The 17,030-nt window shown below is 46.7% G+C and overlaps 1 protein-coding gene across 2 annotated transcripts in view; it reads right to left on the reverse strand.

Annotated features, from left to right (window-relative positions):
- Nucleotides 1-17,030, reverse strand: part of TMEM181 (transmembrane protein 181) — a 60,341-nt gene that overhangs the window by 30,366 nt on the left and 12,945 nt on the right. For both annotated transcript variants that reach the window (XM_068110968.2, XM_068110967.2), the window contains exons 2-4: nucleotides 9,324-9,427; nucleotides 3,740-3,807; nucleotides 320-410 (exon numbers count right to left, since the gene is read on the reverse strand). In XM_068110968.2, coding sequence (XP_067967069.2) covers nucleotides 320-410; nucleotides 3,740-3,807; nucleotides 9,324-9,427 — 263 coding nt within the window. The remainder of the gene's footprint in view (nucleotides 1-319; nucleotides 411-3,739; nucleotides 3,808-9,323; nucleotides 9,428-17,030) is intronic.

A 17,030-nucleotide genomic window follows, 5' to 3' on the forward strand; every position in this document is an offset into this window, starting at 1 on the left:
TTCTCCTGTAACAAATATAAAGAGCGAGAATCGCTTTGCAATAAATGTCCCCTACCAATGTGATCTTTTCTAGGTCCAAAAAGGGCATAATTCCTGAAAGTGAAAAGTGACAAAAAGCCTTGAAACTCTCTGTTGTTCTGTAACCTATAATAATAAAGCCATGCACCAGGTTAGAGTTGAATATGTTCAAGGGTGTGGGGAAAGAGTCTGAAAAACCGTAGGTGGATGGACAGACAGACAGCCGGAGAGCAAACCGATATTCCCCTCTGGTGAAATGGTAGCAGACTAATACATAGGAAGCATACATGAAATGCCTTACCGCTGGGGTTATGCAGCACAATACGACAAGTTAACCACAGGCGCTGGCTGAACATGGTCAGGGGTCGAGTTGTTAACTCAAATATGCCGGTCTGCAAAAACATAGCACAAGAAAGATGTCCATCACCATCACAATCCCAAAATCTGTGACTCCCATCACTCACTCAAAATTCCCATGTCCACGCTATCCCACAACTCTCAATGCCCCTCCCCAACGAGACCAATCCCCACCCACAAAATTTCCACACCTCTCCAGCTTCCAATACTCCCAGCTATCAATACCACTCATACCCCCCCCCCCCCCCCCCCCATCCGTAAATCCACTTGACCCCCAAATTTCTATTAATTTCCCTTTCTTCTATCAACTCTGAAATACCCAATACTCTAAATCACCATCCCACCCACTCCTTTCCGTCAATCGCAAATTCACCTTTCCCTCCACTTGAGTTTTTAGATGTTTTGTGGGAAAAAATATGCTCTTTTACCTGGCTTGACAAATAGAGGTTTAACTGCGGTTTTCTAAACATCCTTTTGAGTTTTACTGTCAATTAAAAATAAACTTCTGGTTGTGCACAATTGCATGCACATGCTCCTAGCTCCTTATTCTGTCACAAATTATAATACGATGCAAATTTGTGGAGGCAGGAACTATCATGAACCAAACGAGGGTCTTAACCTCTTACTGTCACTTTGGTGACCGTCATCAAAATCTATTTAAACAATTGTTTCTTTCTGATGCAGACACCAAATTATCTGCCATGAATGTGATGTCCTTTTAAAATATAAACAAATAATTAAACCCATCCTATAATCATCATTCTAAAATAAACAATACGCCAAATCATTATATTGTGACGGTTCTGCGAACGTAGGTTCCCAAGGTAGTTCTAATCGTTAGTATTTGTGTTTAGATAGCCCCATACATGGTTGAATGGGACACGGGCACAAGTGTTGCGAAGGGCTATAGAGAGGTCTTCTTCTTCTTCTTCTTCTTCCTCCCATTGTGCAGCCGCAAGCACCACCTCGCATAACCAGAAATCCCAAGACCATATAGGTTGGCAACCATTGCACATTGAATTTCACCACTGAACTTCACCTTTGTCCATCCCATGTGTGAGCAAATAAAGTCTTACACCAATTTTAATGTAATATTTTTCCTTGTGAGTGAAAAGTTGAGCTCATCAGAAAAATTCACAATGTGAAGCTCTTTGCCAAATTTGGCCATTTTAGCTGTCCTCATTGTCCAGTTATTCTGATGAAAAACAGACAAACACAGGCTGGATAATCACAATACATGTGCTCGACCTAGGGTCGCGACGTGAGTAAAAATGTAGTTTGCTACTTCCGGCGCTAAACTAGCGGTCTGCATTGGCAGCACAAAATAATAAAAAGCTCTTTCACGAGAGCTCAAGCTCTTTCACGAGCCTCGATCTTGTATACAAAAAAAAAAAAAAAAAAAAAAAAAAAACATAGGGGCCATACCCCTGGTGCTCACCTGGTAGAATAAAAAGTATACTGCACCGACTAAGGGTATTTAAAACCAATTTAATGGTTTCTAGAAGACAGGGCAGCATGCAGAATCATACTAACATAATCATAAGACTTTAAACAAAGAAAAACATACGTATTTTGGGTATGTTGAGAACCCCCACTCCCGCAATCCCATATACTTCCTCAGACCCAATTTTTATATTGCCTTGAGCAAACATTGGTACATAATGGGTGATTAAGGTTGTGGTGAAATTTCATCGGAGCTTGACAAGAAATCAAATACCGATTTTGGGGGGAAACCCCCCCTTCGTCCCCTCCTCCCCCCCCGTAGACCCCTAAAGGGGCAGGTTTTTTGAATGCCATGAACATACTTTGGTACATCACAGATGATGAAGGTTGTGGTCAAGTTTCATCGAAATTGTGTGTGTAGTTTCTGAGAAGAAAGCAAATACCTATTTTGTCGAGCAACCGCCCGTGGACCACCAAAGGGGCAGACTTTTTTTTAATGCTGTGAACAAACTTCGGTACATCATGGGTGATGAAGGTTGTGATCAAGTTTCATTGAAATAGTCTGTATAGTTTCAGAGGAAAAAGCAAATTCCTATTTTGGGGGCACAAACCTGGATCCACTTTGACACAGGTAAACCCCCTTAGACTCAGATTTCTTTACTGCCGTGAACAAACTTTAGTCACAACACAACAAATATAATTTGTGCCAAATTTGGTCGCAATCACATCAGTGGTTTCGGAGAGGAAGTTTCAAGTGTTTACGGACGGACAGACAACGCACCATTGCATAAGCTCCCCTGAACTTCGTTCCAGGTGAGCCAAAAATCATAAATTTTCATCTAATTGACTTGAAAATTAAACGGCAATGGCATAGTGCCTCACTGAATTGGGAAACCAACTATTTTAAGGTCAAAATGTCAAAGGTCAACTCAAAGTCAAACTTTAAAACAATCATTCATTTTCACCTGAAAAATCATCAATTTTAATCCAATGGACACGAGCTTTGATCAAGATCATCAATTTTAATCTTAATGAAATTGACAATTTGATGTATCCATGGCAACCTTTTTGGGGGATAGGAATGGATTTTGCAAGTATTGTGCTCTGCATGATGTCTTCTTGATTTTATAATTATATAATTTTAATATTCTACTTACTATTTTCTTTCATATTTATTTTATTTAATTATAGCATTTCTATTTATTATTATTGGCTGTATCACTTTCAAGGTTGCTTTACTTAAGTCACTTCCTGTTTTCCCCTATTATTTTAATTTTTCTCCCAGTCCCCTTGACTTCTGACCCCTTGTTTTAGCTCTTACACGAGCCTCGATCTTTTATCCAAAAAAACCCCAAAAAAACAACAACAAAAAAAACCCTGACACTCCATGTGATAATCAGTCATTCTCACCCCCACTGCTCCCTGATTTCGTTCTGACCCACCCACCTCTAACTCACCCCCAGCCTTTATTCATTCTCACACCTATCCCTTCACGCTCATTTGCTTTGACAAAGGCAAACATCAGCACACATCAATCAATGTCCTGTTGACTTCACCCCGTGTGATAAGAACAAAGGACTTCTATACCACAGGTTTGGATTCAAATCTGGACAAAAAGCAGCAATATTAAGGATTTGAATTCTTCAGTTATTGAAACCAAACTAGTCTGAATAAACGACACGTCACCAACGGATTCTGGCTAAGAATCAGTTGGCTCACTATTGATGTTCAGGACGTGGCGTTTTCTATTTGCCCTGCCTCATCTGATCGACACAAATCTGGTGATGCCAATACACACATCATGGTTGAATCGTAATACTCTCAAGGGCACAAATGTAACAAAAAAGAGAGGCAGCAAGCCCAAAAATCGCCCTAATTTAATAAATAAATTAATACATTTGCTCATTGAATGCAAACCCACCTGCAGATCCCCTGGAGGCTTCACAATAGTCGACCCTTTTTCAGGGTACGATACTATCACCTGCGGTCCTGCCAAGCATGGTGGGTAAAGTCATTTGTAATTCCATAATCAGTCAAAGTTAAATATTCTTGAGAGAACTCAACAATCTATACATTGCTGTAGTACTGAGATGTTTCAACCTTTTAGTTCTTTTTTTATTTATTTATTGTGTACTGCCGACCTTTGCTGAACTGAACACACTTGCTACATATCAATTTTCCTTCTCTCTATCTCTATCTCTATCTCTATCTCTATCTTAAGTATCCACTCTGGATCAATTTGAAGTCCTAAAAATCCTACATGTCCTTATTTCTATCAAACAAGTTCATGACAAAAAAGTTTTCTGTACCAAGCATACAATAACTACATCAGTCTTTTGTATCAATAATCTTCATTGGCTAACCCCTGCTCTAGCAGGGAAAATGGCCTTAAAATGCCTGTTGTTGTTGTTGTTCTTGTTGTGTATCAATAATCGTCATCCAACTGACAGTTCAACCTTAGTTCATCTTCTATCTGCTTGAAAATCAGCCAACACCAAAAAATATATCTTAACAACAGGCCTATTAGCTTACTTCCAATTACATTCCTCCTTGTTTTTCCTGTCTGCCCCTTCTTCCCTCACCCGATCTACATCTCGCTTGATCACAGCCAACTCTTTAAATTCGGATTTGGACAAGTTTTCCCACTTGAGCAAATGTAACCGGGTTAAGTTTAATGCTTATAAAACTCAATTTCTTCCCATCTCTCTCTAAAACACCTCTCAACTCTCCAATCTCCATTGAAAGCTCCACAAATACACCACGTGATTCAATGAACCTACTAGGTATTACCCTAACATCAATTTACTCCTGGAATCCACACATTACACAAATAGATAAATCTGCCTCGAAGAAACTAGGAGTCCTGTTCAGATGTCGAAGATTCTTCTCCTCTCAGCAGTTGCTTCAACTATGTAAAGGAGAGTACTGCTCTCACATCTGGGGAGGTTCGAGCTCCACAAACTTACTGGACAGAATTGAATCCAAAGTAATCTGACTTATCAACTCTCCCCATCTGACCTCAAAACTCGACCTGCTCAAATTACACCACAAAGTTGGCTCTCTTTCTCTTTTCTACAGATATTACTTTGGTTTCTGCTCCGAAGAACTTATTGCTTGTGTACCTGTGCCATTAGTGAGACCTCGACAAGCCACTAAATCACATGATTATTGTGTGGCCATGGGCAACTCAAGGGTGGGCCGTTATGATGTTTGTTTCTTCCCTCCACTGCCAAACTCTGGAACTCTTTACCTTCCCATGTATTTCCCAAATACTTACGACCTTCCCCTTTTCCAATAGCTGATTTTTTACTTCCTCAAAAACTCAGACTATTCTCTCTTTCTTCACTTTTCTATCAATGCACCTCTTTTATTTAAGGCCTGGCATCAATGAGGACTATATGGTCTGTGACTGGATCTTCAACATAAAATAATCATCAGCAAGGTCATGGAATCCATCATCGCAGTTGACATCAAATCCTTCCTTTTCTCCACCAGTCTGATCTCAGACCATCAATTTGGATTCAGACCCGATCACTCTACCGTGGACATGCTGCTTTTGCTCTCCCAACAATGGATTGAGGCCATCAATGTCAGACATGAGATCTGACATTGATGGCCTGTTTCCCTGGACATATCTCGTGCTTTTGATACAGTCTGACATCCCTTGCTCTCCAAACTGTCTGCCTATGGAATCCAAGGCCAACTCCACACTTGGCTTACTGACTTCCTTTACTCTTGTAGCCAACATGTGGCACTCAATGGAATTCTTTCAAAGCCTCTCCCTGTCTGGAGTGCCCCATGGCAGTGACTTGGGTCCAGTTGTATTCATAATCTTTATCAATGATCTTTCTGACTGGAAAATCCTCCATCTCCTTGCTAATGACTCCACCCTCTACCATAGCATCCCTCCTTCCTCAGACAGGCAGGCAAGCCCCTTCACATTGTGCAGACTTTTTTTTTTTTTTTTTTTTTTTTTTTGTATACAAGATCGAGGCTCGTGAAAGAGCGAACATTAATCACACAGAAAGACAAACCGACACATAAAACATATAACATCGGGAGCGGTAGACAAGATGGGGAGAGAGGGCGAAGGACACAAACACAACATTTGAGAGCAGGGACCGAGAGACATGGAGACATCGAGAGATCTGAGAGAGGGCGAGGGCTTTGGGGGGGGGGGGCATGGGAAGGGGGCGGTGGGAGACGTATAAAACATATGGACACTGCCAGGACTTCCAGGAAAGAAGTTGGAATTTCAAACAAGGTGGATCTGGGGTGAATTAGCGGGGGTAGAAAAGATCAAGGTTTTGGATGGGGGAAGATAAGAGATGGTGGTGAACAGCTGTTTTAAAGACCTGGAGGGAGGAGTGGGATTGAAGGGAGTGAGGGAGTTTGTTCCAGAGGCGGGAGAAAAGAGGAATGAAAGAGTGAAGGTGAGCAGAGAGCCGAGATTTCGGCAGTTTAACCATCAGAGGGTTGCTGGCAGATCTTGTGCGACCTGTAGGAATATTTGGGGGACAGAGCACAGAGAGAGCTGGGGGTGCAAGGCCGGAGAGGAGTCGGTAGAAGACAGAAAGACCACCTACCTGCCTGCGGTGAGTGAGTGAAAGGCCCTCAGAGATAGCTTCATCGCGGGAGATTCCAATAATTCTGAAAGCTTTGGTTTCAACAGCGTGAAGCCGAGCTAGGTGTGAGGCAGGAGCACCGGCCCATAGGGGAGAACAGTATTCCATTGAGCTGCGGATGAAAGCCTTGTATGTGGTGAGGAGCTCAGGTGTGCCGAGGAAGGACTTCGCACGACGGAGGATGCCCAGTCGGCGACTGGCTTTGGAGGCCAGCTTGGAAATGTGGTTTTCCCAAGAAAGATCATGGCAGATAGTGAGACCCAAAATCTTGAGCGACAGAACTTCTTGGAGAGGATTGTTGAGAAAGTAGATGGGAGGGTTGTCCAGTCGATCTTTTCGGAGAGACATAGTAAGAGTGTGAGATTTGTCAGGATTGAAAGACATGTTCCACTTGTTTGACCAGTCTGTGATTTTGTCCAGGTCTTCAGAGAGTGAGGAGGCAGCAGACTGCCGATCTGAGGGAAGAGGAATGGAGCGGCAGAGAGTGGAGTCATCAGCAAAGAGATAGAGAGGATTTTCGAGAGAGTCAGAGAGATCATTGATGAAGACCAGAAAAAGCACGGGGCCCAGAACACTGCCTTGGGGAACTCCAGCCTGAACAGGAAGAGGAGATGAGAGAAACCCATTCAGGGCCACACGTTGACGACGACTAGAGAGGAAGTCCGCCAGCCATGCGTGGAGATTTCCATGGATACCAAAGGAGGAGAGTTTGGTGAGCAGAGCGGGGTGCCAGACCGTGTCGAAGGCACGTGATATGTCGAGGGAGACAGCTCTAATTTCCTGTTTGGCATTGAGGACCTCCATCCATTGTTGAGACAGCAGAAGCAGCATGTCCAGAGTAGAGTGACCTGGTCTGAAACCAAATTGATGATCAGAGATCAAGCCATTGGAGAAGAGGAAAGATTTCATATCCGAAGCAATGATGGATTCCATGACTTTGCTGATAATTGGGAGAAGGCTGATTGGTCTGTAGTTGCTAGGATCTGTTTTTGCACCTTTTTTGTGCAAAGCGGTGATGTTGGCTGATTTCCAAGCAGATGGCAGTTGACCTTGAGCAAAAGAGAGGGTGAAGAGAACAGAGAGAGGGTGAGATAGAGCAGCAGAGCAGGATTTTAGGACCCGTGGGCTGATGCCGTCGGGTCCAGTTGCAGAATCAGAGTCGAGGGTTGACAGAAACTTTTCCACCTTGTCAGGAGGAAAGGACACGGAGTCCAGGAGCAGCAGGGTACGACTGGGTATGGTGGGTACAGAGAGGGATGGGTTTGGGACACAAGATTTAGAGGCAAACACAGAGTTGAGGCATTCAGCTTTTTCACGTGCGGAGTCAGCTGTGTAGCCGTTTGAGGTAAGGGAGGGGATGGAGGGGGAACAAACACCAGAAACGGATTTGACCAGACGCCACCAGGATTTGGAAGAGGGAGACAGATAAGAGAGTTCGGTCTTGAGAACGGCGAGATATTGTTTCCTGGCTCTCCTGAGGGTGGACACACACTTGTTTCGGGCTTTGTGAAAGGAAATGAGATTTCCTTCCGTTGGATTTGCTTTCCAGGAGACGAAGGCAAGTTGTTTCTGGGCAACAGCCTCACCACAAGATTCCGTGTACCATGGACGGGAGGAAGGGTATGACAACTGACCTTAATAAAATAATGAGCTGATCCAATACTTGAAATAAGTCTTTCAATCCTGATAAGTCTCAAACTCTCACTCTGTTTCGCCGAAAGGACTGTCCAACAAACGTTGCCATCGACTTCCTTAACAAACTTCTTGAAGAATTTCAGTTACTCAAACTTTTTGGCCTCACTATCAGCCATTATCTTTCTTGAGCAAACCACATATCTAAGTTGGCCTCCAAACCCAGCTCCCGACTGGGCATCCTCCATTGTGCAAAGTCTTTCCTTAGTACATCTGAACCTTTGTCTATTCACAAGGCCTTAATCCAAGTTATTGGGTTTTTTCCTCCCATTACTTCATTTTTTTTTTGTTCCATTTTTGCATCTTCATCATGTTTCCCTTCCACTTCTTTGATTGAGAGAGTATTCCTGTATCTGCCTCATTCTCTCCACGTCACCCTCTTCCTCCCCCTCTCTATTCCCCTCACTTGCTCTCATTCTTTCTCCTGTCCTTTCCTGGTCTCCTATTTTATTTCCCGATCCTACTGTTGATATGTTCCACCCCTTCCAAATTTTCCAATGTTCTTTTCCTTCTGTTATGACCTGGTCTGTTCTGTGTTCTAGCTCCTCCACGAGCCTCGAGTGTGTGCACTAATGAAAGAAATAAAAAGTTGTCTATTTAACCCAATGATTAAGCCAAACATGATCTACAGTCAAACTGTTTGATGAATGCAAGACAGCAAGTGGGAATTATGTGTGCCAATCATGTATTAAAATAAAACTGGAAGCAGAACAGACAAAGAACAAACAATTTTGCAAATATTTTGCATCTATGGTCTTTCACTTCCAACTTTCAAATGACTCAAAATTTGACAAATGTAAGTAAATGCTGGTTTTGTGGTATGCATGAAGCAATACCTCAACTTTGCCGGTCATGTAATCAGACATCACATGGTAATTTTTCACACTTTATGAGTTCAACAGGTCACTGACTCCACAAAGCAATGACTTTCCACTGTTGCTGGTAGAAGGGGAAATAATGTCGTTTGACAGCTCTTTACGCCATATATTTATCCTCAAAGACCCCGTCTATTATGCATTCCGTTTCCAACAATGTATCAGCACGGATAAGAGATGCTAAGCAGTTTGCTGATAACAACACCAAAAGGTATCCTGGATAAAATAAGTGGCAACATGATATTCCTTTTTGCCCATCGTTAAAACTTGTCTTGCTTACTTGCACATGACAAGTTACAGAAATGTAACACACCTACTATTCCAATCAAGACAGTGACACCAAAGCAAAGGAAGAATGTAAGGAACACGATGACAAAGTGCCGTTTTGACAGTGTGTACAATCGCATGTGCACAGACCTGCAAAACACACATACACATCCAGATACACTAGAATCAATTGATCCGGGACGATAATGATCAACAGAAGAAATCTCCAGAATTCACCAGCAATGCAACTTGGCGGCCTATAATTCACTGACAATGCAATCGGAAAAGTTACTCATTAGCTATCCAGACATCGTGAGATGAATCAACAAAACATTGGACATTAAAAAAAAAGTAAAGAACAGGCAGGAAATGCACGGCGAGTGGAATGCACAAGGGTGGTGTTGTGAGGTCAGGTGTGAATGGTGAGGAGCTACAAAGGAAGTGAAGATCTTTTAAATGACCATAAATGACCAAAGAACCCTGGTGTTGGGCTAGCGGCTAGGGTGCCGGCTTAGGATCCTAGGATCCTGGGTTCGAATCCCGGTCGATCGCTGAATTAACGCCAGGGGGGTTGACTCAGCCTGTCATCCCTCCGAGGTCGGCTAATTGAGTACCAGTTCACTGGTAATTCCCTGTTTGTCGTTAAAGGCGGCAAAAAGGGTTGGCGTCAGGAAGGGCATCCGGCCGTAAAACATTGCTTCAAAAAGGGGACCGAAAAACAACAACAACCACGGTGCCCGAAAAAGGCCAACCCCCGCTTTGCGGGGAAAAATGGCCTCTAAAGGTGGTTATTTTTATTATATTGTTACGGATCGCGGATTAGATGTTATTTACCGAGCGGTGGTATTGCCGCGACCTAACAATTCCCCCGATTCTTCCCCAACTCACCCGATTCCACCCGACGTTGACCAAGTCGCGCTATGCTAAATCAATGATTTGGAAAGGACACAACGACTGGGGTAAATGAAACGACACAAGGGGTACAGTTCTCAAGACCTCCGGAGGAGGATATAATTGGTGGGGGAGAAAAAGGGGTAGATTACAAGGTAATGAGGTAAAGACACAGAAGAGATAGGCACTTAGACACAATCTTATCTTATCCCCGACAGACCACAGACAAACGGAACAAGACTGACTTACACAGGGATTGATGGCAGGGAAGGACAGGTCGGTTGATAGCACAAGGTGCACCTTGGCTCAGGGACAGGATAAAGCACGGTCCAAAAGATGCAGGGAGGTGTCACAGCGCTCGGAGGTGGCGTCCTTCTCGCTTCAAGCTCAGCGCGCATCTGACTTCACCTCCCTCTTCCTGCGCATGCTCAGCGGGGAGTCACACGCCCTCGGCTCGTTGGCTCCGCCCCAGATGGGACCGATCCGCCGCTTCTATTGGGTGCGGGGGTTACCGGGCTGCGCCCTTGACGAGGAGCTGACAGCGAGCCCCTACTTGGTAACCCCGTCGAGCACATGCTCGATGGCGGCTCGTTGGACAGGCCTGGTGTTGCTCCCAACACCCCTACCAACCAAGCCGGAGTGAGGACGCGCACTCCCCGCGCCGCCGCCGTTGTTGTTGTTGTTGTTGTTGCTGAACCGTGAGGAAGAGCTGCGGGGAGGTATTGGGAGGTCCTAAACTTCCTAACGGTGCCATACAATCACATTCTGGTGCAACGAAGAGTCAGAATTAATGGAAACGAGTCCTTAACTGACATAGACTAAGAATAACTAGCAAGATGTCCTATAGTTGTCTACGTGAGATGCGGTGGACCTGGATGCGACATTTAATGGGGGAAATATGGGAAGGTCGGGTCTACAGAGTGTTGTTTACAGAAAATGGGACTAGGGAATGGGGGATTGGGGATAGTTGGGAAGTATTGAGGAAATAGGGGAATATTTACAAGCGGATATGGATGGATCCAAATCCCATATCCGCAACATTGCACCCTTCTCTACCTCGGGGCGTCCCGACCCGATAAATTTTTACCTACTTTAGTGTGGCACTCAGATGTAGTTCCCTCTACTATTAACTCAACCCTGAGTGCGACAGTTTTACAGATGTTCACAAATGAGTAAATATGTCCCCCTGCGACGTTGCACCCTTCTCCTCACAGAAACACACCCACAGGATAACCGAATCGCAGAAAGAATCCTCAAACTAAACATACAGCCGGTAGGGAGCATCATTTATACAAGACTACACTGATATTTACACTACGATCCAGGACCTGTTCTTTGAGGAACACATGCAGATGTTATGCATAGAGAGAGCACGCATGCCAGCATCGATACACCAACCCACGAGTGCCCTGTGGCCCTACGGCCTTTAATAATGTGCAGAGCACCCCGTCCAAGCACCAAAAGCACCACCCCATACACACAGTCAGCACCATCCGGTGCACCAATAAAGTGTTCAATCAAAATGCACAATCAAGTGTCCATGGTCACCGGTGGTGTCGCAGCCGGCCGATGTTCTGCCGCTGGTCTTGCCTTCCTGGAGTGCACTTGGCCTTCTGGCTTCTTTAAAAATAAAGAAAGGCGCCGACCGCGTCCATTTCTAAATTGTGGCCGTCAGGGGGCCAACTAAAAGTGGTTCACCTGTATGGCATAGGTGCCACGTTGACCCAGAGGTCCATCCATGGGTGGTGCTTGCCCGCAAAAGAACTGCGGTCCATGGTGGGCGGCCACAAAAATTGCGGTCCATATGGTGTATCGATCCAGGCAGCAAGCAGCGAAAGTACAGGCCCACAACTGCGGAGCCAGCACCTCTCTCTCCTCTCTCTCTGCCCCAAAGCCAGATCCTCGGAAGTGGGAGACAAAAGAAAACAAGTGAGTAAGGTGGTAAGGGCGCAAAAGTGCACGCAATACAAGGTAATGCACACTGGGGGCACATGGGAACCAGGTGAGACAGGTACGTTCCTACCGTACGCCCCCCCCCCCCCCACCAGGTAACCTACATTGCCCCTCCCTTACCCCTTACTGTATCCACAAAACACAACACTACCCATAAACATCTACTTTACACATCAACAAACGTCCCTACTGTCTTCCCCGTTCCTCCCATAAACCAAATTCGTCTTCTCTCCCTCCTAACCAATCAAATTTGCCATTTCCAACTCAACATCAAAATTTGCCATCTCCAACTCAACATCAAAATTTGCCATCACCAATTCATCATCAGTCCCTCCTAAGGAGGGAGAGATGGAATCACCCGAATGTCTCATCCACGTCGTGATGCGTCTCACAAATCCACACAGCAATTCTCCTTTCCTGCAACACAAACAAAGGAACACAGGTGTGGAGTCATCATCATCACCTCAGGTAAGTGGCTGCGTATGGTGCGACCGGTTCATCAATCCTAACTATTTCCTAAATGACTTTAACAACTTTACATTACCCGGGGTCTTTCCCTGCCAATCCATTGGCCAACTTACACTATGGGTTCTAAAAACCAATTCCCATTGACCAAACTGTGGTGCTTCTCAATTTGGGGTCTCACTCCCCCGATTCATCTCCCGGTGCCCTCGCACAATTTCTGGGCTGTGACGTGTAGCTCTCCCAGCAGGTCTACCCACCTGCACACCTCCACCACTGTAGTTGCCACCCGAGCTTACCTGCTCCTCACCCTAACCTAACTAACTGGGGAAGGCCCTCTCGCACTCTCACCCCCTCAGTGCCCTCTCTGGCACGGGCTGCCCGATCCACACCCAGGATCCTCAGGCACCCACTGACACTAACGGCTCCCAGAGCCCACCTGCGGCCTCACCTGGCCGACATCCTCACAGTGGTGGAGTGCCCAAACCAACTACACACACTAACAGGCTACACGCCCAGCCATTTCCACAACACTAATGCACCCATCCACAATACCATTCTGCAACCGCACCACAAATGCCAATATCCAACCACAATTTACCTATATCCTCTACCTAACACTTACACTACCCGCCCCGGGTACTCGTGAAAGGGGTCCACTCTTCCCCCATCCACACCTTCGCACCATGCACACCACTCCGTACCACTTACTCCAACTCTCTCCACACCACTCATTCCAATACTCCATGTATTCCACACACCTGTACTTGCACACCTGTGCACTCATACTTGGTGCCGCCTGCACCCTTCTCTCCCCTAAGCGCATTCGCGCTGATCCACAACACTCACTACTCATACACTGCTCCACACACCTGTCCAGTTCTCACACAGCATCATCTCATCTACCTGTTGCCCTGCTAACCTAGTGCTCCCCGTCTTCCCTTTAAACTAAGCACATACCACGTCATTATAATCCACTCTACTCTACCTGCGTACCCACTACAGGTATCAGTCACTAACTAATCTTAACGTTACCTAATGTCATCTCTTCTAGATCCCTACACACAATATCCTAACCCACCCGGGCTAGTTTTCACTGCCATACACCCCATAATCTCGGGCTCCTTTGCCCCCACAGTTTGTGAGGGATGACAGAGTTGCCATCCCACTACATCGGGCATCTCCCACTACCAATTTTGCACATCAAATTTCAACAAATCAAAAATTTGCCAATCACTACCCATCATCTGCCAATCATTACTGCCAATCCTTTGCCAATCATCAAATTTTGTTTTTCTAATTTCGGGGCCAAAACACTATCCTCGTCATTACAGTCTACTTACTAATGCCTCTCGGTGCGCCAATTCACTTCTAAGCTCGGCTTCGTACAGCCAAGCCATGAATGCGGGTTGTTTGGTGCCGGCGGCTGGATACGTCCCGCATTCGGTGCAGGGAAGGAGGTTTACCCGGGCCGAGGTCCCACGCACCATCTCGGCACGGAGCCATCCCATGGCCCGAGCTCGACCTGCCGGAATGCCTCAACAAAAAGTGGTCGCCATGACGACCCTTCCTATCGAGCTGCCCGCTCCGCCTAGTTGAGCACGGACGCGGCCGTTCCAAGCGAGGTCCAGCGTGGATCGCGTACGGCTGTCCTTTCGAACCCGCCGTGGCTCGGATCCCCGCTGGTTCTCGCGGCACGCGAAGCCCGGCACACACCGAGAGCCCGATTAGGCTATAAGTCGCTCTAACCGCTAACCCGGTTACCGTCGATGCCTCAGCTGCATGCTTACACGCATACGCTACCCCTTTCTTGCTCATACATCCAGCCGTTTCCATGCTCCTCGTCGTACCTTCTCTAACACACCCAGGTACACTCATTCCACTCACAGCCTTGGTCACACACCTGACCACCGAACACTTTGGCACACATTCGTTGTTCGCACACCTCACCAACACACCTCTTCGCGCCCCTTCCTCGGTCACCTCCTCTGTGACAATCCACAGGTGTGCCCTCACTCGCACACCCAACCACGTGCCTCACTACCAATTCCAGCGTGCATTCCCACACACGCTCTACCATTCCAGGTGTGCTTCCTTTCTCACCTGTCACAACCAACTCACGCTCCGTGTCACTCTTACTACTCTCACCTCCACTCTTGACAGCGCACTCACCCTTACTCTCGACAGCGCACTCTTTCCTCATGCACCCGTCCGTTACACACCTTTCTCGCGCACACTCTCCCGTTACACCCTCTGTAACACTCACCACAGGTGTACACTCTTCCTTACTTTTGACAGCGCACTCTTTCCCCATGCACCTGTCCGTCACACATCTTTCTCGCACACCCTCTCCCGTTACATCCTCTGTAACACTCACCACAGGCATGCATTCTCCCTTTAGACCCTCCGTAACACTCCTCACTACGCGCTTCCATGTGCTCCCTCGCACACGCGCTACGACCGACTCACTCTCGACAGCACCCTCACTCCTTGGCACGCACTTTTTGCTCACACACCCCAGAGTCGGACTTTCTCGCACACCTCCTTTTTCGCACACCAGACCTGTCGCACACTTCACCAACGGCCTCTCACGAACACCCGGGTCCATCTCGACCCCCAAGCTTATTAAATCACCTGGCGCATCATACGCACGACCATATTGGTCACCACTTACACCGGGTCCTCTTCCTCTTCGCTTCTCCTCCATCACCTGCGAATCCCTCATCCGGTTAATGAGCACATCATCACGATCCGAACACAGACTTTGGACCAATTCTTTTACCTCCTCTCTTATCTCTTTCTTATCCTCTCTCCGTCGCTTCTTAATTTCGCTCACCCCTTCTTCCACTTCTTCTAATTTCTGCTTCACCTCTTTTATTTCCCGGTGCGTCTCCTCAAGCTCGTCCTCTAAGGCCACCTTGACCGTTTCTATGTGCGTCCTCACCTGCCGGTCCTTCGTCTCCATTACCTCTGTCACCTCGTCCAACCTCGTTGTCAGTCCCTCACGTACCATCTGACATTGCCTCTGTGTCGCTATCAAGTCATTTTTTAGGTCGTTTTGTGTCGCTTTTAACCCTCCTAATACCGCAGTGTTCCTTTGAACCCGCTCCGTTAGTTCTTTTTGTCCCTCCGTCAGCTGTTCCACTCCCAGCGTCAACTCCTCTATACCACCTTGCAATTTTACAGTCCCCTTTCTCACCTCCTTCTCCATGCGCTCCTTACAGTGCCTCACCTCCTCACGCACTCCTCCGACCTCCTCACTCACACCTCTTCTGATCTCCTCTCCCATCACCTGCATCTCCTGCCCAGATGCCACCCTCATCTGCTCCATTTCCTCCCTGTGAGCATCCAATTTAGTTTCTACCCCCATTCTGACCCCCTCTATCTGCTGCCCCATTTTTTTAACTTCCCTTTCCGCTTGGTCCCTCATGTCCCTCAATTTGCCTTCCATACTGTTTTCTAACCCCTCTAACCCATTTTTCACTCCCTCTATCTGTTTCTCCTGGGCAGCCATTCTATTTTCTACCCCCGTTAACCCCTCCTGTATTTTCCCTAATCTATTGTCTAATTTCCCAAATTTCTTGTCTAACCCCTCACCGGTACCCCTCGCTTCGTCCCTCATTACCCCCATTTGGCCCTCCAATCGCTCACCCTGAGCATCCATCCGGTTCCCCATTACCCCCATTTGGCCCTCCAATCGCTCACCCAATCGCTCACTATCAGCCCTCATTTGCTCACTATTAGCCCTCATATCGTCCTTCTGCAGGTTGAGGGACGCCTGCATTTGTACCATAAATTGCTCCATGAGGGCCTGCATTTGGGCCATCCCTCCCACTTGTGCAGCGGGTGCGGCCGCCGTAGCCATGTGCGAGGCGCCATTTTGCGCGCCCGCAACCTCGTGCGCGAGGACGCCATTTTGCGAACCTGCCGCCCTCACTGCTTCGCTCTCCTCTTGTCCCTCAATTTGGTCCTGGATCGACCCTGCCTCACTCTCCTCTACCGGAACCCAGCCGTCTTGATCCGCCATAGCGCGACTTTCAAAATTCGGGTTTTTATTTTAAAACAAAACAAATTTCGGTTACTTGTAATTTTGAGCGCGTTAAGCGCGCTTCGGGTCCGATCTCACTCCTCGACACCAATTGTTACGGATCGCGGATTAGATGTTATTTACCGAGCGGTGGTATTGCCGCGACCTAACAATTCCCCCGATTCTTCCCCAACTCACCCGATTCCACCCGACGTTGACCAAGTCGCGCTATGCTAAATCAATGATTTGGAAAGGACACAACGACTGGGGTAAATGAAACGACACAAGGGGTACAGTTCTCAAGACCTCCGGAGGAGGATATAATTGGTGGGGGAGAAAAAGGGGTAGATTACAAGGTAATGAGGTAAAGACACAGAAGAGATAGGCACTTAGACACAATCTTATCTTATCCCCGACAGA

Source organism: Myxine glutinosa, chromosome 3, assembly GCF_964187855.1.
Source record: "Myxine glutinosa chromosome 3, kmMyxGlut1.1, whole genome shotgun sequence".
NCBI lineage: Eukaryota > Metazoa > Chordata > Myxini > Myxiniformes > Myxinidae > Myxine > Myxine glutinosa.